Here is a 27,254-nt window from a genome sequence, read left to right as displayed (position 1 = left end):
TCCGGCCATCTGTGCCAGCGGACTCTTGCGGCTGCAGCGATCACACGTCGTCGGAGAAGATCCGGAAGATCACTGCTGAGGTGAGCGAATATCGCTTGGCAGGGGCGGGAGAGTACAGGATTTCGAAACCAAAAAAAAAAGGGGGGTTGGAATTTAAATTTTACACGCGCATTAAAAAGAATTGCATTACTATTGGCACTAACACACTGACAGTATGACTGCTAAGGGATTTCTCCCCCTTTTATTTTGTTAACCCAGCCCTCTTAGCCTAAGCCCTACCGGCCTGGGACCCTCACGGGCGTGCATACGGAATACGTCGTATACGCGTAACAGGAGATGTGTTAGAGATACAGCTATGTCCAGAGACTGACGCTACCCATCCCAGCATTGACACCACCTTCACCCCCCCCCCCCCCCCCGTCTCGCTCAGCTAACCCGACAATTGGCTGCGTCCTAAGCTCTTAGACGTTATCAGCATTGTTGGCGCCTACCCCGCTAACACACTGACAGACGGGCATACAGTGGTAGCCGTAGGCGAAGTGGCTTCTAACACAGTAACATACTGTCTTCAACTTCCTCCCCCCCCCCCCCCCCCACCCCCATTACGGCCGACACTGTGGCTTGAGTTCCGTTCTCTCTTGCGGCTCCAGGAACACATTTCGGGAGGGGCTATCGCACAAAGAAAGAATGCATGTCAGAGATTGACCTTGGAATACTTACAACTGCGTGGTGTCATATACTGTATGCACTTCAATAGTTTCGTTACAATTTTTGATGAAAGAAAAGTTTAACACGTGAATTTTAATATATATAAAAAAAAACATTTTTATACCTTCAAATATAAAACAATGTAAAGACACGGTTTGTGAGGAGGCCATCCTTCATTATCTCACACCACCAGTGTTTCCACTGGAAAGAAAGGTACGGGGTATGAGTTGGAATTGGGCTGCCAGTTCGTGATTCTCGCACTTGCCTGCTGGACTCTACTCCCGCTAGTCTCAGCGTGACTACTAAGTACTGGCCTAACATCGTCCCGAAACAAACCGTTCCTGGAGCTCGCTGACCGCGCAACTCTACTGAACTCTACTGAACTCTACTGAACCCGCGGCACCAGATCTACTCGCCAGCTCGACGCAGACGGTGCTCTGCAAGGCGGCAGTTCTCTGCTGCGGAGAAATGAATGATTTATTGTTGGGAGTTGGGGTTAAGCACTTTGACTCCGATGGCCTTCACAGACTTATTGCTACATCAATCCTCTAATCTCCAGTTATTTTACAACAAAGTCACAACACTCGGGCTCGGGAGCGGCATTACAACCCCCTCCCACCCCGGGCCATCCTTAATGGAGCCGCCTTTGTGTGCAGACTTGATGGCTCATTCCCAGAGTTGCATCACCCCGTGGTTTTAACAGAATAATTGTAATATGAACAGTATGAGAGAAACTGGAAAGAAATGCGTGAGAAAAGTCATGTCAGCGAAAATGGCGGCGTGGGGGCGTACCTACAGTTTTGTAAGACATGTTTTTGAAGCGCGTGGGACTAGCTGCAGCAGTGGCATCTAGCGGCGTGGAGTGGACAATGGCTAGAGAGCAATGCAGTAAAGTGACTCTCGCTTCGCCAACGCTAACTGGTTAGAGTCTCCCATGTTGTCCTGCCTCGATGTTTGTTTTAACTTCTCAAAATGGATGCGAGCTCGCGCTGGCGTGGTGGTAAAAGACACTGCCCTCGCTTCTCGGAGGACCCGGGTTCGAATCCAAGTGCGGAAATTCCGATTGCGGATGGTTTCCGAAATTCACTGCAGGCAAACGCTGGTCGCCAAGGTTTACAGTTACAGCGCGACGGCTGTGTGCATGCACTCCCTGATATACTATTTAGAATGAATTAGGAGTTCAACATCTGTTTGGGATGGAAGTCGCTAGACACGGCACGCGGGATTAGATAAGGACGGAGCAATGAGAATGCAAGAATTTGGGGAATTGGAGTTCCTTCGAGAAAGCCCAACGGGCCGCGCGCCCACCCTTATATCACCGACGCATCGAAATTTCTTCAGGTATCAAGTAAATTAGCAACACCATCGCCAAAATTTTTAAGTTCCAGTTTAGCTTAGAAAAGTTTTTTTTTAAAAGAGTTTATCCTTCAAGTTTTCCGGAGGAGGGGACCTCAAATCCTCATTTCCTCTGGGGCTGTTTCATGGGACTCCCCAGTTAGGCCCTATCCAAGATATTAAGGCCTCGCAAATGTGAATGGCGCCACAATCCCCTCGTAAGAAACACGGGGTTGATCCCGAAGGGAATCGGACCTGAATCCCTTGGAAGAGAGGCGAGTGACGCAACTCAACCTGCGAGACCCTAGAAAGACCGCAGCGGCGGCGGAGTGCGCGGGTCAGGGAAACAACAACACTCCCAGAAAATACCACCGGCCATTACCCGAGGAGTTACCGCCGCTTGCTGGGGCGTACGCAGAAGGTGGGGGGGGGGGGGGGAGAAATCGGGGATATATTCGCCCCCCCCCCCCCAAAAAAAAAGAAAACAAATTAAGTTAGTATAATATTTATCTTGATAATTATTTAAATAAAAAGGATTATAGTGGTAGTTATAATTAATTTCAATCTTAGTATGCCAAAGCAAATTTTATTATTTAATTGGAGAAGTTTTATTAATTTAAATTTTAATAACCTTTTTCATGAAATCTGATTTAGAACAAAATCAAAACTATAAAAACTTAAGAACGAAAAAAATCTCCTTTATATGTAGCTTCTGTATTATCTTCTTTGGTATTCTGGTATCAACAGTTAAATAAAACAAAAAAAAATTTTATCTGTAAAATTTTTAAGGAATATTGGATTCCTTTAGTTTGTACTATGAATGTGACCTTGTGGTGGTTCTTCGTCTTGTCACAGTACATCTATGACATCGTCGTAAGTACTTACTTACATTTTGCAATCAGCAAATTAATCTTGAAAAAGACTAACATGCAGTGAAAGTTTTCATAATAAGGAGAGCATAATATTTGACTGCTAGACATTAACCAGGATGTTATTCTGCTAACAGGCCATTACTGTTAGAAACCAGCGGAGCTCTAACATTGTTCTTAAATTCTCGGTTATTGTCTGATAACGATCAATAGTGACATCTGTGATCGCAGACCAGTAGAGATGACATCGCCGATCGACGAGTTGTGTGAGGACACCAAGAGCGTCTCACCGGCTCTGCCCGTGGTCGCCTCCCGGCTGGAGGGAGAGAGCCGAGTGCTGGTGCTCTACACTGGAGGCACCATCGGCATGCTGCCCGGCGAGGAAGGAGGTGAGTGCAGCAGCGACACTTCTCAGGAGTAGAGTCAGGTTCATGTGTGTCATATACATATGGAACATCACTTGCCCGTGGTCGCCTCCCGGCTGGAGGGAGAGAGCCGAGTGCTGGTGCTCTACACTGGAGGCACCATCGGCATGCTGCCCGGCGAGGAAGGAGGTGAGTGCAGCAGCGACACTTCTCAGGAGTAGAGTCAGGTTCATGTGTGTCATATACATATGGAACATCACTTGCCCGTGGTCGCCTCCCGGATAGAGGGAGAGAGCCGAGTGCTGGTGCTCTACACTGGAGGCACCATCGGCATGCTGCCCGGCGAGGAAGGAGGTGAGTGCAGCAGCGACACTTCTCAGGAGTAGAGTCAGGTTCATGTGTGTCATATACATATGGAACATCACTTGCCCGTGGTCGCCTCCCGGCTGGAGGGAGAGAGCCGAGTGCTGGTGCTCTACACTGGAGGCACCATAGGCATGCTGCCCAGTGAGGAAGGAGGTGAGTGCAGCAGTAACACTTCTCAGGAGTAGAGTCAGGTTCATGTGTGTCATATACATATGGAACATCACTTGCCCGTGGTCGCCTCCCGGCTGGAGGGAGAGAGTCGCGTGCTGGTGCTCTACACTGGAGGCACCATCGGCATGCTGCCCGGCGAGGAAGGAGGTGAGTGCAGCAGCGACACTTCTCAGGAGTAGAGTCAGGTTCATCTGTGTCATATACATATGGAACATCACTTGCCCGTGGTCGCCTCCCGGCTGGAGGGAGAGAGCCGAGTGCTGGTGCTCTACACTGGAGGCACCATAGGCATGCTGCTCAGTGAGGAAGGAGGTGAGTGCAGCAGTAACACTTCTCAGGAGTAGAGTCAGGTTCATCTGTGTCATATACATATGGAACATCACTTGCCCGTGGTCGCCTCCCGGCTGGAGGGAGAGAGTCGCGTGCTGGTGCTCTACACTGGAGGCACCATCGGCATGCTGCCCGGCGAGGAAGGAGGTGAGTGCAGCAGCGACACTTCTCAGGAGTAGAGTCAGGTTCATGTGTGTCATATACATATGGAACATCACTTGCCCGTGATCGCCTCCCGGCTGGAGGGAGAGAGCCGAGTGCTGGTGCTCTACACGGGAGGCACCATCGGCATGCTGCCCGGCGAGGAAGGAGGTGAGTGCAGCAGCGACACTTCTCAGGAGTAGAGTCAGGTTCATGTGTGTCATATACATATGGAACATCACTTGCCCGTGGTCGCCTCCCGGCTGGAGGGAGAGAGCCGAGTGCTGGTGCTCTACACTGGAGGCACCATAGGCATGCTGCCCAGTGAGGAAGGAGGTGAGTGCAGCAGTAACACTTCTCAGGAGTAGAGTCAGGTTCATCTGTGTCATATACATATGGAACATCACTTGCCCGTGGTCGCCTCCCGGCTGGAGGGAGAGAGCCGAGTGCTGGTGCTCTACACTGGAGGCACCATAGGCATGCTGCCCAGTGAGGAAGGAGGTGAGTGCAGCAGTAACACTTCTCAGGAGTAGAGTCAGGTTCATCTGTGTTATATACATATGGAACATCACTTGCCCGTGGTCGCCTCCCGGCTGGAGGGAGAGAGTCGCGTGCTGGTGCTCTACACTGGAGGCAACATCGGCATGCTGCCCGGCGAGGAAGGAGGTGAGTGCAGCAGCGACACTTCTCAGGAGTAGAGTCAGGTTCACATGTATCATATACATATGGAACATCACTTGCCCGTGGTCGCCTCCCGGCTGGAGGGAGAGAGCCGAGTGCTGGTGCTCTACACTGGAGGCACCATAGGCATGCTGCCCAGTGAGGAAGGAGGTGAGTGCAGCAGTAACACTTCTCAGGAGTAGAGTCAGGTTCATGTGTGTCATATACATATGGAACATCACTTGCCCGTGGTCGCCTCCCGGCTGGAGGGAGAGAGTCGCGTGCTGGTGCTCTACACTGGAGGCACCATCGGCATGCTGCCCGGCGAGGAAGGAGGTGAGTGCAGCAGCAACACTTCTCAGGAGTAGAGTCAGGTTCACATGTATCATATACATATGGAACATCACTTGCCCGTGGTCGCCTCCCGGCTGGAGGGAGAGAGCCGAGTGCTGGTGCTCTACACTGGAGGCACCATAGGCATGCTGCCCAGTGAGGAAGGAGGTGAGTGCAGCAGTAACACTTCTCAGGAGTAGAGTCAGGTTCATGTGTGTCATATACATATGGAACATCACTTGCCCGTGGTCGCCTCCCGGCTGGAGGGAGAGAGTCGCGTGCTGGTGCTCTACACTGGAGGCACCATCGGCATGCTGCCCGGCGAGGAAGGAGGTGAGTGCAGCAGCAACACTTCTCAGGAGTAGAGTCAGGTTCACATGTATCATATACATATGGAACATCACTTGCCCGTGGTCGCCTCCCGGCTGGAGGGAGAGAGCCGAGTGCTGGTGCTCTACACTGGAGGCACCATAGGCATGCTGCCCAGTGAGGAAGGAGGTGAGTGCAGCAGTAACACTTCTCAGGAGTAGAGTCAGGTTCATGTGTGTCATATACATATGGAACATCACTTGCCCGTGGTCGCCTCCCGGCTGGAGGGAGAGAGTCGCGTGCTGGTGCTCTACACTGGAGGCACCATCGGCATGCTGCCCGGCGAGGAAGGAGGTGAGTGCAGCAGCGACACTTCTCAGGAGTAGAGTCAGGTTCATGTGTGTCATATACATATGGAACATCACTTGCCCGTGATCGCCTCCCGGCTGGAGGGAGAGAGCCGAGTGCTGGTGCTCTACACGGGAGGCACCATCGGCATGCTGCCCGGCGAGGAAGGAGGTGAGTGCAGCAGCGACACTTCTCAGGAGTAGAGTCAGGTTCATGTGTGTCATATACATATGGAACATCACTTGCCCGTGGTCGCCTCCCGGCTGGAGGGAGAGAGCCGAGTGCTGGTGCTCTACACGGGAGGCACCATCGGCATGCTGCCCGGCGAGGAAGGAGGTGAGTGCATCAGCGACACTTCTCAGGAGTAGAGTCAGGTTCATGTGTGTCATATACATATGGAACATCACTTGCCCGTGGTCGCCTCCCGGCTGGAGGGAGAGAGTCGCGTGCTGGTGCTCTACACTGGAGGCACCATCGGCATGCTGCCCGGCGAGGAAGGAGGTGAGTGCAGCAGCGACACTTCTCAGGAGTAGAGTCAGGTTCATGTGTGTCATATACATATGGAACATCACTTGCCCGTGGTCGCCTCCCGGCTGGAGGGAGAGAGCCGAGTGCTGGTGCTCTACACGGGAGGCACCATCGGCATGCTGCCCGGCGAGGAAGGAGGTGAGTGCAGCAGCGACACTTCTCAGGAGTAGAGTCAGGTTCATGTGTGTCATATACATATGGAACATCACTTGCCCGTGGTCGCCTCCCGGCTGGAGGGAGAGAGCCGAGTGCTGGTGCTCTACACGGGAGGCACCATCGGCATGCTGCCCGGCGAGGAAGGAGGTGAGTGCAGCAGCGACACTTCTCAGGAGTAGAGTCAGGTTCATGTGTGTCATATACATATGGAACATCACTTGCCCGTGGTCGCCTCCCGGCTGGAGGGAGAGAGCCGAGTGCTGGTGCTCTACACGGGAGGCACCATCGGCATGCTGCCCAGTGAGGAAGGAGGTGAGTGCAGCAGTAACACTTCTCAGGAGTAGAGTCAGGTTCATGTGTATCATATACATATGGAACATCACTTGCCCGTGGTCGCCTCCCGGCTGCCTCCCGGCTGGAGGGAGGCTGGCTGGTGCTCTACACGGGAAGCACCATTGGTATACTGCCCAGTGAGGAAGGAGGTGAGTGCGCCAGCAACTCTTCTCAGGAGTAGTCAGGTTCATATGTATCATAGAACCAACCACTTTTGTCCAGCTGATGGTTGCACCATGTTCACGGGGAACCCGAAACACTGGGAAAAATGTGGTGTTTGCATTGTACAAACTGTGTGAAATAACTTGTTTATGGAAATTATTGTGGTTGAAAACTGCAATTTTAAACTATACTTGTAGAATAACATCAGACGTTGTCAGGCATTATTTCCGCAATGTTTTTTTAGGGGGAAAATGGGCGATGGAGAAGACAATAAGTGACATAAGTCTTCTCCATACAATTTCTAACTCCGTAGCAGCAACCTACACACGGACTGGAGAGACGGTATTGAGTATCATAGACCCAGAACAGCACCACAAACTCGAGGCAAACATATATGTACACACTTTCTAAACACAACCGCCTATAAAGTTATATTATTTTCCAAATTGATGTATGTGAATCGTTTGTTTGATAGGGGTTTACATGTACGGTTATTCAGAGAGGCTTGAGGCTTCGTGGACTTCCCAGATTGTTTTGGACTCCCAACCATTTGGATACCGACTCGTTGCTCATAAATTTTGACTCATGCTGCGGTAAAGGGATCGAATTAATGGCCTTCATTAATGAGCGTGACGCACTATCGATTCCAACGAGGATCCGATGTAAATTGTCGTTTTGGTAATATCACAGCGTTTCCTTAAAGGTATTGGTATTGCAGCAATAAGCAGTAACATGACGTACCGTTTTATGAAAATGTCCCACGTTAAACTTTCAATCTTAAAAATTTATTTGCGGAAATATGCTGGGGAAAATTCGATGACAGGGTAAAATATGTTTTAAAAATCAATTTAAACGTGGAAATGTATGAAAAATCGTAAGCATTCTATGTGTTTTGCTACTGGAGGCAAGTGTGGGATGGATGATTTGGACTGTCATAGCAGGTGTCATCTGTTGTGCCTGAAGGCAATCCTGTACAAAGCGAATGGAACAGAGAAAAAAAAAGGATCTGTCTGCAGTGCCACAAAATTGGTCCACAATCAGTACGCCTTGGTAGGGCTTCGAATCATCGACTGTAGATGAAAGTAAATACAGTCTAATTGAAAGCTGCAAATTCAGTTATCGTAAAGTTTACACATAAATTCGTAAGACAAAACCTTCAGCCATGACAAATCAGCTAGGCTCTCTTTGAACCAACTACCTGCACAATGTGTACAACTATAACAAATTGAGCCATTGATACAAAATAATTTACTTAAATTATTCATTTGGCTCTGAAATTCCATGTTAATATTTGTTTGCTTTGGTAGGAGGGTCTATAGGTTTATGTTTTACTGAATTCAAAGTTGATACATAATCAAATTTTTGCTCCAGCACACATGATGCTCTGCTCATCCACGGGAATAAATTTAAGGAATGAGACAGTGAAGAATGCTTGTTTTCGGTTATGCTCAGCTCTGGAGCCAGCACCCAACAAGATGGCCGACTTCATCAGGAAGATCCCATACATGCACGACGCCGAATACGCGAAGGAGAGGTTCGGCGAGGGTCCCAATACGCCCTTCGTCATGCCGTAAGTTCTCTAAATATTAAGAGTATTCCCGTTTGTTAAGAGACATTGACCCACTGACCCTTGCAATCTTGGATTCTTTTAAAGCAACCAGTCATACTTCTTCGGCACAGACCTTTTATTCCACTGTATGTCACGCATAACTGCATGGCCGAGCATTGGGGTCTTGTTAATGTCCACATTCGTGCATCTTCAGTCAACAATGTGAAATAATCACCTTTTTTGGTGGCTACATACAATCACAATGTCAAAAGCTTGAAACAAAAATCATTTATACCTTGTCATCCCAAAAAAATATATATTATTAAAACTAGAAAATACTGCACGAAATTAATGAATTCAATTTTGGCAGGAATTTTTAACATTTATGACCTTTGTACCGGTGGTCTTGTTGGGAAACGGCCTACACACACTTAGTTAATTAAGCCCGTATGTCAGTACGAAAGATTTTGTGTGGATAATTTGACGCTCGTGTGGAATGTTATATGGAAGATTTAGCAAACAACTGGTCTGTTTCCATGAAACTTATGGTGACTGATCGTGTATAACATTCTGTGGGAACTTGCCTGCATAAAGTAATGTATGGCCAATCAGGTGATGGATGCACGATACATTTGGTGATACTATACTTCTACGAACTGTACTACATTAACACGATATACTATACATCTCAGTGCAGAGAGAAGATATTATTATGTAACCCAAATCGAACCCAATCAACAACTGGCACTATATAGTTAGTCTGATAAACAAAAATTTTAAATACCTATATCTAAAACATTACTGTATATACCCCTCTTTCCGCAAGGTTTTTAATCGTAATCTTGCCTGTGTTGGTATACATTCGTCATGTTTATTATCTACTGATTAATGTCTCTCGTGGGTCATTGGTATAATATCACATGGGACTTCCATTTGAACTTAAAGGGCTTGCCTATCTGTACTTATGTTTTAAATTCATACATAAATAAGGAAGCGCTAAGGTCAACATCGGCACGCATGTCCAGTGGCCAGTCACCTCTATGCGCCACGGCGGCCATGACGCCTGTTCATCGTGCTGCGTGTATTTATGAGACTTTAAGCTGCGATGTGACTATAATTTTAGTGTTACAAAGGGAAGTTAAATGCACCGGCTTAGTGTTGTATCGAAGATATTCAGCTTTATGAACTGAGACACAGTAGTATGAACATGTTCATTTTTTCATGTTGAGAGCTTTATTTTGGGAATACTTTTCATGTATCAATAACAATTTGGTTTTCCCAAAATTTTGCAAAACTAAGTTTTTCAAGGTGTTGTGAAAAACCAAATGTTCATTGATTTATAAATTATATACACTTAAAATAAAGAGTTTTACGACAAATGCTACACTTGGTAAGGTATTTTAAAACTGTATGTCACACGATTTCAAGCTCTCAACTCATGCAAAGATTGAAATATAAATTTTGTATTAACGTTATTTGAAACTATTATAAAGCACTTACTGAATCGATATAAACTTTTATAAACACAAAACAATGTTTATAAAACGAATTAACTGAAAATAACAAGCAATAATGCGAAATTACGAAGCCAAAGTAATCTAGGATGCTTGCATGTGAGTCTGGTGCCTTGAACTGGCTGACCGGGGTCAGCCGCACATCTGTAGTTTCACCAGAGGTCACATGTCCTCCGCAGGCAGTCTCCTGGCAGACGGAGGGTGGTGTACACCTTGTTCGAGTACCAACCCCTGCTGGACTCCAGCCAGATGACTCCAAGACACTGGACCCGACTGGCTCAAGACATCGAGGTTAGTGCTTCACTTGGTTCATGAATTACCAAAAATAACACTTCTCTCTTCAGCCCAGTCACGAATTCACGCACATACTTAAGTTCTAACAAGGATTTTGTTTGAAGTTGTCTAATTAGCTGAGAATTTTGGGGAAAAGAATACTCATCTCTGGGGCATTGACAATGTGATTCAGATATATCCTTGGGCGCGAGATTTTTCTTCTATTGCCATAGACCTACCCGTTCAAAACATGTTGACCGCATAGTACTTAGAAAGTGATGGAGCCTAGTGGTAACAATTGAAAAAAATTATGTTTTTACAGTAGTGACCGGGACATGCCTAGTCGGTACTATTTGGCTCCTCAGCGCTGTGCCTACTATTTGGCTTTGTCGATCCATGGCGTCACACTGTGGAGACCAGCTCGCAAGTCTTTTGGCCCGCACTATATTTGGTATAGTGACTTTTAATCAAACCTCTATGTATTATGTCTGATATAATGCACATGATTGCTGGAATACAATGGCATCAAAATGAAACGAAGTTTTCGCGTCATTGTATGTACAAAACAATTTCTTTTAGAAGCTAATTATCAAAGTAATATTTTCTCTGATGTTACAAGTAGAACAGTGTAAATGTTATGATGGACCTTAGTTTCTGTGAAATATTTAAATGCTGTTCGAGGTCTGAACAAGCGAGTGCTGCAGTCTCGAAATTTGTGATGAACCTGGATAATAAAACAAAGATCTGGCATGTCGCTTGCGATGGTACAGCTAAATCTTTTGGGCAACTGCAGTGGATCCCCTATGATTCGCTGGTAAACGCAGAGAAGTGTTGTGACGTGCACGAGCCACACTGGTGTGTGAGACGAAGGGTTGGGTAAAGTCGGACACCGCGGTTGTGGTTGTGGTTGCAGCGGGTGTACGAATGGTACGAGGGCTTCGTGGTGCTGCACGGAACGGACACGCTGGCCTACACCGCCTCTGCTCTCTCCTTCATGCTGGAGAACCTCGGCAAGACGGTCATCGTCACCGGCGCACAGGTACGCTGGGCCCTTCCCTCTTCTCTCTTCGGCAATATCGGCACCGCAACACACTACACTATATAGCCTGGTCTTTTTCTTCATTTGCTTACGACCTGACAAAAGAACCGTTAGTAACCGCATCTACATTTGGAATTCAAACAGACCCATAATTTAGGTTAACATTTCTCAATAAATCTATGCAGGAACCATTTTATGGAATTTTCACGAATTATCAAACAACTTCTGCATTGAAACTTGGCCATGAAAGAATTCTCTTGGTTTTTGTAACTTCAATTAAGCGTCATTTCCATACGTCACAACACATGTTCTGTGAGTACCGTTAGCAAATAAGTCATCTAATGTTTGCTCCCATGCAGCTTGCACTATGGAGTTATCTGTGGGATACGCCCGCCAGAGACGGGAGCGCGCAGGTGGAGGCGTGGTTCTGATCCACTGACGACCCCGTGCAATGCCGCAGATCCCGATCTTCGAGAGCCGCAGCGACGGCCGCGAGCACCTGGTGGGCTCGCTGCTGCTGGCGGGCAACTACTGCATCCCCGAGGTGACTGTGTTCTTCAGCGACAAGCTGCTGCGGGGCAACCGCACGGTCAAGGCCAGCGCCACCAGGTTCGCTGCCTTCGACTCGCCCAACCTGCTGCCCCTCGCCGCCATCGACACCGACGTCCGAGGTATTCGCACGACCGTTCGCTTTTTCCAGTTTCGATCAGTGGAGTCCGTGGACTTGCGACCAGATGGACTGATTGCCCAGACAGCATGAACAATTTAGCAACAATTCTGTAATGCTGCACAATCCATATAATATTATCAAACTTTAGTTTGTCTGTTTGTTAGTTTTTTTTGTTCGAGCATCACGCTAAAAATAACTTAACCTATTTCAATGAAACATTTTGTGTTCGAAAGCTTGTGATTAGACGTAAAAACTGGTGTATATTTTATCTACTTACTGGAGATATGTAAAAATAAAACCACATATTTTCCATAACCAAGCACAACAAATAATATAAGGTGAACTCCCTTTTAAAGTCCATTGATAGGTCAATATTGAGTGGCCCTTGCACTAGATGTAATATACTCCATTTCATTGATGATCATTTCTTAGTTTCCTTGGCTACGGGCTTTTCCATTGTTGATGCCTTCTGCGTATCCACGGCAACGGCTTTTGCAACGACAGTGGCGCCCCCACGAGGAGGGACATGCGGGTGTGTCCTGCCCTAGCGAAGCATGGGTACTCCGGCTAATGTTTTATAAAGTAATATATTTACGGAATATATCCGAAACATTGTGCAGTACGGGTTCTATCTTTCCTGATAGTTTGCAAAACAAAATAACCATGACAATGAACACGCATGTTTGCTTTTTTTTTTACAGTCGATTTCGACGCCATCTTGAAACCCCCAGTGTTCACGGATTTCAAAGTTCATTCCAACTTGAACTGCAACGTGATAATATTGAGAATATACCCCACCATCACCGCATCTACGGTAAGAGAAAAAAATTATTACAATTTAGAATAACACATTATTAAAACTGTATATGGTTATTTATATGTTATGTAGACGATCTCGCTAGACACGGATACCTAAATATGGCAAACCAAGTCAGGTAAATAGAATTAATCGTTTTCGGCCTATGGTAAAGAACCCAAGAACCACCTCATGGCATTCGTCTGTAGAAAATTCAAGAAACTATGTAAAATATAAACCAGGGTGAGTGGATCGCGATTAAAGCTTTATTCCTCCTGAATGCAAATCGAATGCATCTAACCTTGTGCCCACCTCACTCGGTATAGAAACAAATCAAATGAAGTTTGGACTACGAACGTTGGTTCATGGAAGTGCTGACAGTGGTGACCGAACTCAGCATGCAGCGTTACAGTTATTGCTCACTGCTTCAAGATGTTCCTCATTGTGTAGGCAATACTTCGGTTACCCTATACTGGCAGTGGTCAGATCCTTACCCCAAATATGGAACATAGTCTTTCGTCCAATTCTTTTTTATGTTTTTGTAATTTGAAGACATATTTTTCTGGTGACTAATTGTGAATATAAGATGAGAGTGATGGATGTTTTTCCAAGGTTCCCCTTGAAAAACCAATTTTAAAATAATATTAGGTGTGAGGATATGTGTGGGTCGGGTAAGGGGTAGGGGGGGCAGGAGGAAAGGTTCTACCCCTTTAGCAGGTTTACTTTCCCTGTACTGACTTCTGAGAAACAATGATTTTTAAAGCATTTTAATGTAAATATAAGTTGCGGTAATAGTTAATTTTCATTCACATAAACAACATTTTGCTAATTGTTCTAAATGATAACTTATCATGATAAGGTAACATTTATTACTTTTGTAGCACAAAATATTTTCATTACCATGTTTTATTTATGCATATAAAGTTAAGCTTTTCTATAGTGTGTTGTTATGTTTATGTTTTACATGAAAAAATTTCGTATCCTTTTACGGTATGTACTTATCCTTAAAGCTGACTGATAATGCGAATGTATCACCTGTTTGTAGACACTACATATGTAGGGTACAATTTTCACAACTACGCATCGCTGAGAGCACTCTACATATATATTCACTCTATTGGCACAAGTGTGTTTTAAGCATAGAGTAAATATGAATGTAGAGGTAGGGAATTTTGTGACCATCATCTGCAGTGCCTACAAACAGGTGACACATTCTCTTGACCAACCAGCATCAAGGATACATTACATGTATGGAACTGGGCGTTATTGTCATGTTAACATAACTACAGCTACACAATTTAACTGTTTCATTAAAACTGCTTTTAAAATCGTTAATTCATATTATATTCGTGTTCCAACAACACAAATACCACCGACAGAAAATTTGGGTGGGGCTGTGTCAGGACACAATGCCGTTGGTTTAACGTGAAACGTTTGTGTCAGCTGTATGCCAATGGTCCTGCGTCACTTAGATTGATATTCATATTCCTCAGTTCGGAGACGTCTTCTTAAAATGTGTGGGTGCTATCTTCACTGATATGTTCACTGGCGCAGGCACAACAGCGGTAGAGATGCTTGCGGAGTCCACATCGTTCATTGAGCGCGACGCTGCAGCTCTGCGACGCTCCAGACACAGTCTCGCTCGGCGCCGGACTCTGGGGTTCCTGTGCGTGGCCCGTAGCCTCCTCTTGCCAACCACAAGCCTGGTTTATATCCTCGGCTGGCTCTTGCACGGGCTGAGGAGGACATATTGTATTTTGATAACTTTTTATAGGCTTACTTTACATTTATACATATAAATTTTGTCCAAAATACAATATTTTTGGCTTGGATCCATTGAGCTAGATAAACTCTACACACAAACACGAATCACCGCGCCAAGAGCGCCTGTTTTGACCAATCCGCGTGGTTCCTTCCCCCCCCCCCCCCACCCCCAACCCGCCCGCGACTCAAACTCGGGTCGTACCATCGAGCTGAATATACACGTTAACTAAGGTACCGCGCTTACGTCTCTAACTAATAGTTAGGAAAACAATGCAAGACGTTATAGACCTTTTCTGTTACCCATATGTTTCGGTGTGATTTCCAAAGACGTTTCATGTAAGAAAGGGAGGTAAATTCAGGGGCGCAACAACTAAATTTCCAAAAGGGGGGGCAATATACCTTTTTATAAAGAATCATCGATCACCCTTATTAAAGCGGGGGGTCCGGGGGTCCTCCCTCGGGAAAATTTGTATTTCAAGGTGGAAAATGGTGCTATTTAAGCAGTTTTATTATCTAAAAATTGATTACACAGCACTTTCTTTGCCCCCGTTTGCCCCCACTTCAAGGTTTCAGAGGGGGGGGGGCAAAATACCCTTGCCCCCCCCCCCTGTTGTTGCGCCCCTGGGTAACTTGACTGGTGTCGGTAAACTGGAGTGCCTGCCGCGGAAGTCACACCTCGCTCTATGTCCCGGCAGGTGCGAGCTGTGCTGCAGTCCGCGGAGGGCGTGGTATTGCAGTCGTACGGCGCCGGCAACGTGCCCAGCGACCGCGCCGACCTGGTGGACGTGGTGCGCGACGCCACCGCCAGGGGCGTCCTGGTCGTCAACTGCACCCAGTGCCCGCACGGCTCCGTCGCCGCCATCTACGAGACCGGCGCGGTGAGTCCAGGGATGGATCACAGAACAAGGAGGGAGACATAGAAGTGCGACTCTTAAGGCCCGTCTACAATAGTCCTAACCTGTGCGTGGTCTGTGCCCTTATCCGAATGTGAGTGACGTCACATTGTCTCACCGAAAACTGCCCTGTTCACAATTGCGATGTCCGATGTCCGAATGTATTGATTTCTAAAGTTGTCACCAGAGCGCAGTAAATGTGCCAAACCAAATGTTTTTGTTTATTGTTTTGATGCTTTGTAGTTTGAGATTGAACTTATGAAAGTTGTGGGAGTTCAATATTATATATTCCATTTCCTTAAATAACAAAAACAAACACCACGTTTTCAAACGGGAACCGGAAATTCAAATATCGTGAGTGTTCTTTTCTTTTTCCGTGTCCGAAGTACACAGGTTGTGACAAAAATTTCAAATTGACGAATGTCTTCGGACCAGGTAGGTTCGGACCTTCGCCCACTTTACGCATGACGTCAGAGGGTCACGTGGACCAATCAGCGACGAGTGTCCTTCGGACACAGTTTAGGACATTGTTATTGTAGACGGGCCTTTACAGAGAAAACTGAAACCATGTTTTGCGCGGCATGTGACGCTACCTGTTGGATGGGCCCATAACTACTAGCAATAAAATTCGGTCAGGGGTTCAAAACCAAAGTATTAGATTTATTACGTTATTACTTGACGACTAATTTCTCGGTAACCGAGTTTACTTTTTTTTTTTTTTCGAACCTAAGTTTAAAACTAAGAGTGATTGAGACGGGTCTGGGTAGGGTGGTTTTCCAAAACGTTTGGGCAAGGTAGCGGTTAAGCACTGCCGTTTTGGGATAAAGCTTTAAACTAACTCGCGGGCTGTGTTCCAGAACGTATCGAAACAGTATCCAAATAAGGAAACATATTGATAACCGTTTTAATAATAGGTGACCTGCGCGAGGCTATAAACTGGTTCCAACGCATTCCAGCGGACGTTTCGCAACCATCGATACAATTGCGGCGGCAAAAACCCTAGATATAGCATCACCGTCACACGAATTAAATGGTGATTCTAATTTTCTCAAGTACTTTTTTAAGTTGTGACTATTTCTTGTAATGACCATCATCCCATTTCCATCGTGCTTTTCGGCGCGAATCCTTGATGATGATAGGCCAACGGGTCTGTCACGTGTTTATAGTCGATGTTTGCCACTAAACTTTGGTACTGCATAGCCTCACCCGCGTTATTCTTTGGGTTTCACTGTAAAAAAAAAACTTGTATTAAATGTTACAGGTACTGTTGAAGATGGGTGTTATACCGGGAGCTGACATGACCACAGAGGCAGCGTTCACGAAGCTGTGCTACGTGCTGTCAAAGAACTGGAACATAACCACCAAGAGAGAGAGGTGCGCTCCACTAGACTAGTGAACTAGCTGGCTTGGACATGCTGACATTGGTTTTGTTTTAAGAACCACTAATTTTATTTTGTTGTAAGACCGGTTGCATTACAAATCTATGAGTGCTGCCTGGTGATTAGAAACAAACATATGTTTTGTAACGAGTCGATTGACATTGTTTATTGTTTTCCTCTCTTTTATATGTTTATTTTAAAACTAGTGACATAATATTTATAATGGTTGGTCTTTCGTACACAGAGGTGAGAAAAGAGGGAGGAGAGAGACAATGAGTGGAAGATAAGGAGGGAGTGGAGGCGAACAGAGGAGGGAAGCACTCATTCGTGGTGTGGACAGGGAAGGAGTGAAATGGGCTTGGGGGAAGGTACTGGAAGCGAGAGGTACGAAATACGCTAAAGGGAATGGAGTAGTGAAGGAAGGGCAACTCCTTGCCAGCGGGCGAAGGCCCAGTTGCAGGTGTAAATTTTTATTTTATATTCATGTCTTACGTAAGGTAAAAAAATTACAGCGTTATCACAGTAAATAAATTTGAAAAACCACACAAAATAATATTGCAGAAGCTGTGAATGACTTACAGAGTAATATAAATGCCAATAGCTTCTTGTACAAAGAGTTAGGCAGCGAACCAAGAAGCGATAAAGTGCAGTAGTATGACTCGCTATCCTCAAATCTCAGCGGGCTGATTATGAACAAAAATTTTGCAATGCAATACACAGTAAACAACGAAGGTCGTGAGGATTACCGCAGGAAGAAATTGCGTGATTACGAACACAACAATTTTCGTTATTCTCAGACAGTTGATGACATTATGACGGTATATACCGTAACCTTTGAATATGAACCCATTTCGGACGGGATTTATCGCACTGGTGCAACGTTATATAGGCTACCACGTATCAGTTGATGGTGTGAAACTAATAAGAGGTTACTGTTTTTATGGAACCATAATAAGTTTAAATAATGTGAAATTTTAGTGGCACGATTTTCTTTTTATCATAGCCTAATTTACAATGAAGTTTAACGTAAAAAATATTTGAGTTCAGAAACTGTTACGGTAGTATTTTTATCCACGTTTTATGTTTGCTATGGCAATACACAGGTATTGCAACATTGGCGATAGAAAATTTATTTTACTCCATCTTTAAATTAAATAATTATCAAACAGATCACCGATAGTTTAAATGCCCGAACTAAAAATAAAATATATATAACAATATATATTTAATTCGTCAGTTAAACAAATTTTCCTAACTTCACTGACACAATAAATAGTTTATTTAACGCACACGTTAATTATTCAGCGGTTGCTGGCCCTTTGACGTCACTGATTTATACCGCGGATCATTAAACGAAGCACACGCCGCCATGTTGGCTCGTAATCAACAATTGCGGTACAGCGTGGAGAAAACCGCAAAAATTTTCTCCGCGAGTGTTCGTAAAAACCAGCCCGCGGGTTCGATTCCCGGGAGTCGTTGTCTGCTGCCCGTCTCCAGCCACCTGGTGTCGATGGGACGTAGAGCCCAGCAGTTGTAGACGTACACTGGAGCCAGGAAGGGGAGTTGCCATCGCGGGGGGGAGGGCCGGAGTGACGCCGCTGTTCTCGTCGCAGGCGATGTTGGCAGACCTGCGCGGCGAGCTGTCGCTGCAGAAGCCGCAGCCGCAGGGGCCCTGCTCGACGCAGCAGTGCCCGCGCCGTCCCGTTCCCACCAGGGAGGTTCCCGCGCCGGCCGCCGGGAGCGCTCCGGCGCTGCAGAAGCTACGCATAGCCGTGAGTGCGCCGTCCCGTGTCTGCTCCATAGAGTCAGATGTGACACAGAACCATCCATCCCATCTGCGTATGAGGCTAACGCCGGTTTACGATTTGCCATCAGAACTGTCAAAAGCGGAAGCTGTAAACTTTTAAACGGGAGTTTGTTTACACATAATATATCAACAATTCGTTAAAATATATTGAACTTGCAGAACCTGGCAGACATTGTCCTGCTGGTGATGATCAATTTACCTGTATATATCTATAAATAATGGTTTGTTTTAATGTAATCTAGAATCTATAAAGCGTTTGAAATGATATTTCATTTAAATCACTATTGGTTGTTATTAAATATTAAGGACAGTAAAAATCGCAATATATAAATTTTCACGGCGATCCATCGCTCTGCAGTGTGGACTAGTGTGAGAATATTCTCCGAGTTCAAATACAGTACACTCCCTATTTAACGCGGTTGTCGGGGGACATAACTTTTACCCGCGTTGTTGCATAACCGCGATGTTTCGATGTGACCAAGGTCAAAAGGCATAAAACACCGCCTGTGTTCTAATAGGTCGGCAAGCACGCACAGTATAGACGGCCCGCCTTTGTGCGGACTTTGCATCCGCAGTTTTCACTAAACGCGGGTGAAAAAATAAAAATAATAAATTTTAAAGATAAATATGAAATGTTGAATTTTATTTTTTATTTTTCCGCATGCCGCGCACAGTTTGTCGCACGGCCTACGAGCGCGCCACACGCCGCCATACACACGTGCGGCACACAAGCTGCTGCCAGTCTCGTGGTGTCAGCCACAGTATCTGCTTCGTCTGAGTGTCCGTAACAAAGTAAGTGCAGTGTGTGCGGTTACACACGATTCTGTGGTCAAAGTCTTCTAAATAGAAAGGCCATAGTAATACTTCAAACCGAATATGAATCGCAAAGTACCGAGTTTGATTGACAAAATAAAAATTCTAGATTTACGTACTTACAGATAGCGTGTCTTTTGCAGAAGTATGCAGCAGATACGTGAAAAACGATTCTAGCATTCGTACAATATAAAATAAAGAATCGTCTATCGTGTAAAGTGGTTAAACTTTGTTATCCATGCTTACATTAAATTATAAATTGTCACATGTGGGATACAAAAATTGCGCCAAAATAATTTTGGCGCAATCAGTGGCGCCGTATTAAAAAGTCTGTTAAACATTGTCTTTACTTATTTCACCAAACGCTGTGTCGAGTTGCTGAGTGTGTGTGGCTCGGATCGGCAAGTGTTATATTCCCCAGCCTCTGGTTAAAGGTCGGGAGGCCGCTACACATAAACATATCCGGGGCTTGTTTACTACCTCACGGTAAAAGTGGTACAGTATGGTTCACGTAAGTATTGGACCACTGGGAATTCCTCGGCAAAGATTAAAAATACGCTAGCTGATTTACTTTACTATTTAATGTTAAAACATTATACCAAAGTAAAAAGATGAACGTGTATAATACAACGAATAATATTACGTCTGTAGGTTCAAGTTATAACAAAACATTTATATGTCAACACACGTGAACACGAGAAGTGTGCCGACGGAAATGAGTGAACTACTCAAGGTCACCAGACTTCCCCCCTTTCGGCTTAATCGCCCCTCTCATCACTGGCGCTTATATTCCACTCCGTCTACCCGGGTGTCTTGGTCGCATATTCTCGGCTCGCCTCTCCCCTCCCAGCGCTTGCCGTCAACCAAACCTATCCAAAATCAATCCCCAGCCGAGTCACGCTGGATAATGTCGCTGGACGGTGGGCTTTATCGGGTCCCCTGTCCGATGCTTTATTTGTGGGTTAAAAAAAATGTTAAGAACTAGTGTTTCAGAAAATATCACTGGGCTGGATTGGACCATAATTTGAAAACACTACAAGATAGAGGAATAATGTACGGAGATATCTTGTTTAGAATTTCACTGCGGACATTTTCTACGCCTAGGCTTTTTTCTGCCCGATGCTTAGTTTGTGAGTTACAACGCAAAATTATCCTAATCGGCTGTCAACCATTTATTCCATTGTTATTACTGTAGAACCTCGTTAATCCGTGACGCGCTAATTCGGGAATCGGATAATCCGGGACGATTAAAAAGTGCAGAAAAAAAAGAGAAGTAAAAATTGTCAGCGCTTGAAATTAACGTCACGCGGGCCGGCGGCCGGCAACCACTGCAAGCCATCGCGTGGGCCGCCAAACTCTGCAACGCTGTTTGTACCGACCCTTTGTGTCGTCCCCCTTTCAGCTGTCACATTTGTCACTCTTTAAACTTGAGGGGGATGTCCTGACTTCTGCTTCCCATCTCCCTTTGTTTCCACCCGCCAACGCACGGCAGGCGCCTGGCGAGTGACGTGTCTGGCTGGCATTCGGCTGGATTAAGGGGGGGGGGGGGGGGGGGGGGGGCTACACAAAATTTATGTGTGCAAGTTCAGCACGATCTTATCTTTCTCTCTTCGGCTGTTGTAAATGACCGTGAACTAATGGCTAGGCAGTGCCGTATTTTTTTAAACCGAGACTAATTCGAAGACGGCCCTTACCATCTGCTGCCAAGGCGCAGTAAGCCTCGGTAGATGTTACGTCACATGACCTTGGCCTACCCAGCTGCACGCCGGTGTCTGAGAAGCTTGACAAGACCTTCCGGGCTTTTAATCGCTAGTCCGTGAAATTCTGTAATCCGTGATTATCTCGGTCCCGACCATCACGAATTAACGAGGTTCTACTGTGTTATTATTATTATTCATTTATGATTGGGGGACATGGTTTGACCCGCGATATACCCGATTCCGCGATCTATCGGGGCGCGGTATACCGGGAGTTTACTGTACCTAATTATACCAATTATCATGGAGATCGGTTGAACGGTGTAGAAGTTGGTGCGATGCAGAGCCATCTAGTGACGAGTTATAGCAAAATGGTTTACATAAAAACCTTCGCCATGATAATCGGTCAAACGGTGTCGGAGTTTATCTACGTCATATATACCAACATTAATTTTTTTACGTATATAGATATACAGTAATTATTATACACGGAACATTTTAAATTTAACCAGTAGTAAAATAATGAACCATAGTTGCATTAAGAATGGAACAAACAAAGCGATAAGAGGTTTTATAATCGCATTATCATACCGTCCGACATGATACACGATTGTGCCAGTTCTGGTGGCGAATAAACCACTCAATGATGGACTCGACACATGTCCATTGGGAATCTTTGGCACGCGATCTATATGCAAATTTATTTTATGGTCTGCCCCGGACGTACATTAGGGGTACTCAAAAATTGTCGAGCTTTAAAAAAAAAAGACATTTACATTTTTTTAAATTAAAACATATCTCGCTTCCTTAATTCTAAAACCTTGAGTAAAAAAAAAATTTGAAGGGGAAACATTCTACAATCAGACATTTTATTAGATTTAAAACAAATATAAAGTGATAATAAAGTACCTCAAATGTGCACTCGGACACACTTAAACTATTTCTCATGGACGAAATTTAGGCCAATACTAAATATGGAACATAAAATGTGTGTTAATATGTATATATGTATATGTGTATAAATTGATGTGTGTATATGCATATTTATTTGTATGCATATATGCAAATACATAAATATGTGTATACATATATTTGCGACTCGCACTAGAGGGTACAAGCCACTCGCCTCCCACCGAGGTCATCCACATAGTTCAGGTTGTTTCTGCCCAGTGGGGAACGTGGCGGACGTCTCCGTGTGGGAACTCCACGTCTACTCCGCTCCAATACGATCCGTCGCTGCAACTCTCGCCCGCCCTGACGAGACATCAACACTCGCAGTCGAGGGAGAGACAGATATGAACGAAAATACGCCATTTTGAATTTATCAGTTTCTGAAGTAACTTATTAAGCTGGGACTCACAATAATCCGTTGCGTCCGTACGTCAACAGGTCGAGCAATTCATAACACTATCCGTACGTCCACAAAATACTTTTCCATTTTTAATGCTGCGAAAATTTATCTTGAATAGGTATACCAGGCTGACAACAATGAGAGTTAAGCACTTAATAAATCGTTTAAACTAAATTTGTTTTTCGCTCTTACGTCTATAAAAAATATTTTCTGTTGTTTAAAATGTGTTCAGTAGTAAGTTGAAATCATTTAATGAAAGCAGATGAACAAATAAACATACATCAAAACCTAAGCTAGTAAAGGTTGCCGGCAATACCTTGCAAACATTCGTTTTGGAGGTTATGATTTCATCCGTTCAAGCTTGGTAAGGTTTGGACGGACGGATTTTCCGGGCCATCTGATTGGCTGCAGGTTAATTGAATGACGGGACAGCTGAAGTCGAGGTGATGACTCAACACAGCGTAACCAAAGTGGAAGGGGGGGTTGGGGAAAGGTGAACGACGAATAAAGTAGGGAGTCAATAACTCTTTTCGACGTCATTGTTGTTACAATTGCGAACTCCTGTGTGCGCATCCATTATGCGCTTTATTTATTTATTTTAGAATTAGAGTGAATCATTGAATATTTTTGTACGTCGTTCAAGTGGGCCAATGATGATTATTTTAGAACATAATATTATTTGATTGTTTGTTATAGTAAATTTTACTTTTTCAAAAAATGCAGAGAGCTCATATTATTAGGTTATCTGAGACTTAAAGAAGAGTGACTATTTATAATGTGCATTACAGTTAATTTTTTTGAATTAACTCAATTTTGAAAGATTTTTTTTTTTTTGGAAATGTGAGGTGGCATATTAGTTAAATCCAGTGTGTTAAAAATGGTTGAATGCGACAATTTTGTTTGCAACTGTTGCAACTGCAACTCCCAGTTTGTTTGCCAGGACCAGCCCCAAGAAGGAGCTCTACACGTGGCCAGCAGCCAGGGACCGCCAGATGTGCTGCGCCTTCTGGCTGAAGCAGAGGCGTCCTTGGACAGGTAAGAGCCCGTCTACAATAGTCCAAACCTGTGCGTGGTCCGTGTCCTTATCCGAATGTGAGTGACGTCACATTGACTCACCGAAAACTTCCCTGTCCACAATTGCGATGTCCGATGTCCGAATGTATTGATTTCTAAAGTTGCCACCAGGGCGCAGTAAATGTGCCAAACCAAATGTTTTTGTTTATTGTTTTGATGCTTTGTAGTTTGATGTAAGTTATAAGTGACTAACAACACCTTCCATTTCCTTCAATAACAAAAACAAACACCACGTTTTCAAACGGGAACCGGAAATTGAAACATCGTGAGTGTTCTGTTCTTTTTCTGTGTCCGAAGTACACAGGTTGGGACAAAAAGTTCAAATTGACGAATGTCTTCGGACCAGGTAGGTTCGGACCTTCGCCCACTTGACGCATGACGTCAGAGGGTCACGTGGACCAATCAGCGACGAGTGTCCTTCGGACACAGTTTAGGATATTGCTATAGTAGATGGGCCATAAGACTCGGCACACACACACACACACACACTCATGTGGCACAATGACATGCCGCATATATTCGTAATTCCTTTTACCGCGCCTCTTAAAGCTCATCAAGGAAACGATTCGACAAAAAAGATATATTTAGACTCGGCCAACAGGCGCAAGAAGTTATCGAATTTATTGAACATTGTTTGAAAACAAAAAGAACTGAAGTCCATTTTAACCATTTAGGAATTTTTTACCAATATTAGTGAATAGTTTGTTGTAGCATTCTATTCTATTTCAATTTAGTCATGAATCTCTCTACATTTTAGTGTCAAATTTATTTAGATTCTTTAATATGTTTCCAAACTTTATTGGCCGTTCAGTATTTTATAATAAGTAAATAAAAAAATTTAAATTATTTTATGGACGTTTGTTTAAGATTGATTTTAATCGTTCTCGTTACAAAACACTGAATTATAAACTTCGAAATCTACCTGCACCTTTTGGACGAGCAAAATTATTATTTTTTGTTCCATGCGATCTCATTTTGGCCACCCCTTGCAGTAATTTGTGAATTTTTTCATAATAAATAACTCCATTTCTATCCCATTAGTACAATTTTTCCCATTTACAAAATTGACAGAGATTTACAATCTCTAAAAACTTATGTACCAGTCTGGAAGTAATTTGTTCAAAATTGTGACAGTAAAAAAGAGATGTTCGGAAATTGTTGGGCATAATTTTAAACGGTACCAGGTAATGCTGAAACAAGCGATTTTTTGGTTAAGATATAATGGTCAGGAAATTAAAATTATCAAAGTTACAGGCAAGAACGGAAGCACGAAAATTTAAATTTCGCGCCGCTTGTTGGGAGCTACACCACTGGTTGATAAGACGCGCAGCCGCAGCGCAGAGGTGTGTTTGAAACCCCGTGGGAAACAAGTGATGGTTAGGACGCAGACGTTTGGAATTGGCCACAAGCAATAGCAACTAGCAACTAGCAACTAGCAACTAGCAACAAGCAGGCAGGCGCTGGTTCAGCTGCACTAAGGTCTTCCTAATCGGGTACACGTCTGTTGAGATCACGGAACAAGGAGAGAGATATAGAAGTGCCACCCTTAAAGTGAAAACTAAAACCATGTCTTGCGCGACATGTGACGCTATCTGTTGGGTGTGACCGTAACTACTAGCAAAACTAACTTGGGTCAGAGGTTAAAATCCTAAGTTGTAATTTTATAACGTTAATTTAACTGCTCGACGACTAATTGCTTAGTAAAATATATTTAAACTGTGTGAAAAACACTTAATGCTGATTTTTAATAATAAAAAAAGGCAAGTTCTGTATAAATGAGTAGGAGATGCAGCATTTCTGATATGCCGCAACATGAAACACGAGGCTACCAAAATAAAGCGAATTAACTCTCACTGTTTTGTTGGCCTGATATTAGCTAATGCATTAATTATAAGAATCAATGTAGCTGTGATAGTAATATATTAAGGCCACTATCTAGCGGATGGGCCCAAAAATACTTTAAAAAAAAAAAAAAACTATTATCAGTCTCCCCCCACGGTTGTGATAGCGCCCTTGGTAAATGAATGCGCATTGCTCCTCGCCGCACACCACGTGCTTGTCATTCACATTCAAGAATGTGAAGTTTGCCATGCTGTGGCTGCTCGTCCGGCCTGTGATCGAAGCACCGTGTTCACCAAACAGCCAACACTGCGCTGATCGCCCGAAGCCGAACACGTGATCATTCCACAGCCGTCCTCTGTGCTGCTCGCCAGACCGCTGGCTGGTTGCTGGTGTCTGCGCCCCGCTCTTCGCCTGCTCGCACAATGCGCGCCAAATTCAAATTTGCGCACCAATGTTCGGGCCTGCAACTCTGCAGGGTTGTGTTTACAGACATCTGTTCCTCGACAAAAAAAAAGTCTCCTTTTTGGCATTTCCTGCCAGACGTTAACTTTATGCCGAGCTATTTCCGAGTTAACAATTTTGTACCTTAAAGATTTATTTAAATATACAAAAATTTTACGTTTGTACATGAGTAAGGTTCAGTTATAAAGTAAAATAGTTTAGGTATGATCGTGAAACGAGTGAATTATGAGTGAATCGGAAATAAAACCTTAAATATTCAAACTAAAAAAAAAAAAAAATTTCAACGAAAACTACAGAATATAGAATAGATATGATTGCGAATGGACATGTGTGTAGAGGTGGATTTTTGCAGGCCGCGGCACACGGCTATGTAGACCGGCCCTGGAGCGAGCATTCCGGTGGTCGTCTCCATGCATCGAGGACCGCTAGCGGGACCACCGCTGTAGCCAGGAACCATCCCGCTGAGCCACAGTAGTGGATACACCTAGTGGCCCGCTGTATCGCCACCAGATGAAACAATAAACAGAGAGTTCTTTGGCAGTCAGTTGTTTTCAATGAACTTCATGTGTGACATTTCTCTCATAACCTCTCCTAAATCTGGTTCTGCAATGCATTAGTAACGCTCTTAAAAGACCGTCCGTTGTAGAGTTGTAGAATTCTGATTGAAGGCAGTATTTCTTCCAGATGTATTTTCCCGAGTACAAGTTATTACTTGGGGGATCGCTAATTGCTTAAAACAAGCACAATTTTTGAATAGGTTCTATGTTTTTATAGTTTACAAATGTTTAGTATAATTACCTACCATCAGAATATTTTTGAGATATATTTTCGATTTTTGTTTTTAATTTGACCACATCCACAAGAATGTTATGATAACGGACAGGGCAGTTATGAAGGTCCTCGAGTGTTAAGTACTCCCAAAGAAATACGTGCAAGAAACACTGTTGGTGATTGGAAACCAACTACTACGATTAGCCAATCAGCATCGAGTGACATTTTAAAAATGCGTAACTTAATACAAGTACCTTAGTGGATGTTTCATTTACGTAGTTATCTCTATTTTTACAAGGGCCTGTGGAAAGTAGTTTTTTTTTTTTCTGCCAAGTAAAAATACTTTTTTTTTTTTCATTTCAGTGTTTCCTCGTTTGTGAATACATTTTTCAAATATGTATTACCAAATAATGTCCTAATTTTTTTAATGTTAGAATGATTTCCAC

General features: G+C 44.3%; 1 protein-coding gene across 1 annotated transcript; it reads left to right on the top strand.

Annotated features, from left to right (window-relative positions):
• On the top strand, positions 1–26,577 carry LOC134535641 (L-asparaginase-like). The gene is made up of 12 exons (XM_063374827.1): positions 1–80; positions 3,144–3,301; positions 8,567–8,684; positions 10,357–10,468; positions 11,364–11,489; positions 11,950–12,160; positions 12,861–12,973; positions 15,415–15,597; positions 16,874–16,986; positions 18,605–18,763; positions 23,600–23,694; positions 26,390–26,577. Exons 2-10 carry the CDS (start codon positions 3,154–3,156, stop codon positions 18,759–18,761), a joined length of 1,281 nt encoding a protein of 426 aa, XP_063230897.1. The 5' UTR covers positions 1–80; positions 3,144–3,153; the 3' UTR covers positions 18,762–18,763; positions 23,600–23,694; positions 26,390–26,577.
• The last annotated feature ends 677 nt before the right edge of the window (positions 26,578–27,254 follow it).

The sequence above is a fragment of the Bacillus rossius genome, chromosome 10, assembly GCF_032445375.1.
Source record: "Bacillus rossius redtenbacheri isolate Brsri chromosome 10, Brsri_v3, whole genome shotgun sequence".
NCBI classification, from domain to species: Eukaryota; Metazoa; Arthropoda; class Insecta; order Phasmatodea; family Bacillidae; genus Bacillus; species Bacillus rossius.
Note: the sequence above shows the minus strand (reverse complement) of the source record. Positions and strands in the feature narration are given on the sequence as shown.

Excerpts from the sequence above, each read along its gene's own strand:
- LOC134535641 (XM_063374827.1), top strand. The coding sequence starts at position 3,154 with ATGACATCGCCGATCGACGAGTTGTGTGAGGACACCAAGAGCGTCTCA. Across the intron at positions 12,974-15,414 it reads CCACCATCACCGCATCTACG|GTGCGAGCTGTGCTGCAGTC; the intron begins GTAAGAGAAAAA and ends ATGTCCCGGCAG. Across the intron at positions 16,987-18,604 it reads ATAACCACCAAGAGAGAGAG|GCGATGTTGGCAGACCTGCG; the intron begins GTGCGCTCCACT and ends TTCTCGTCGCAG.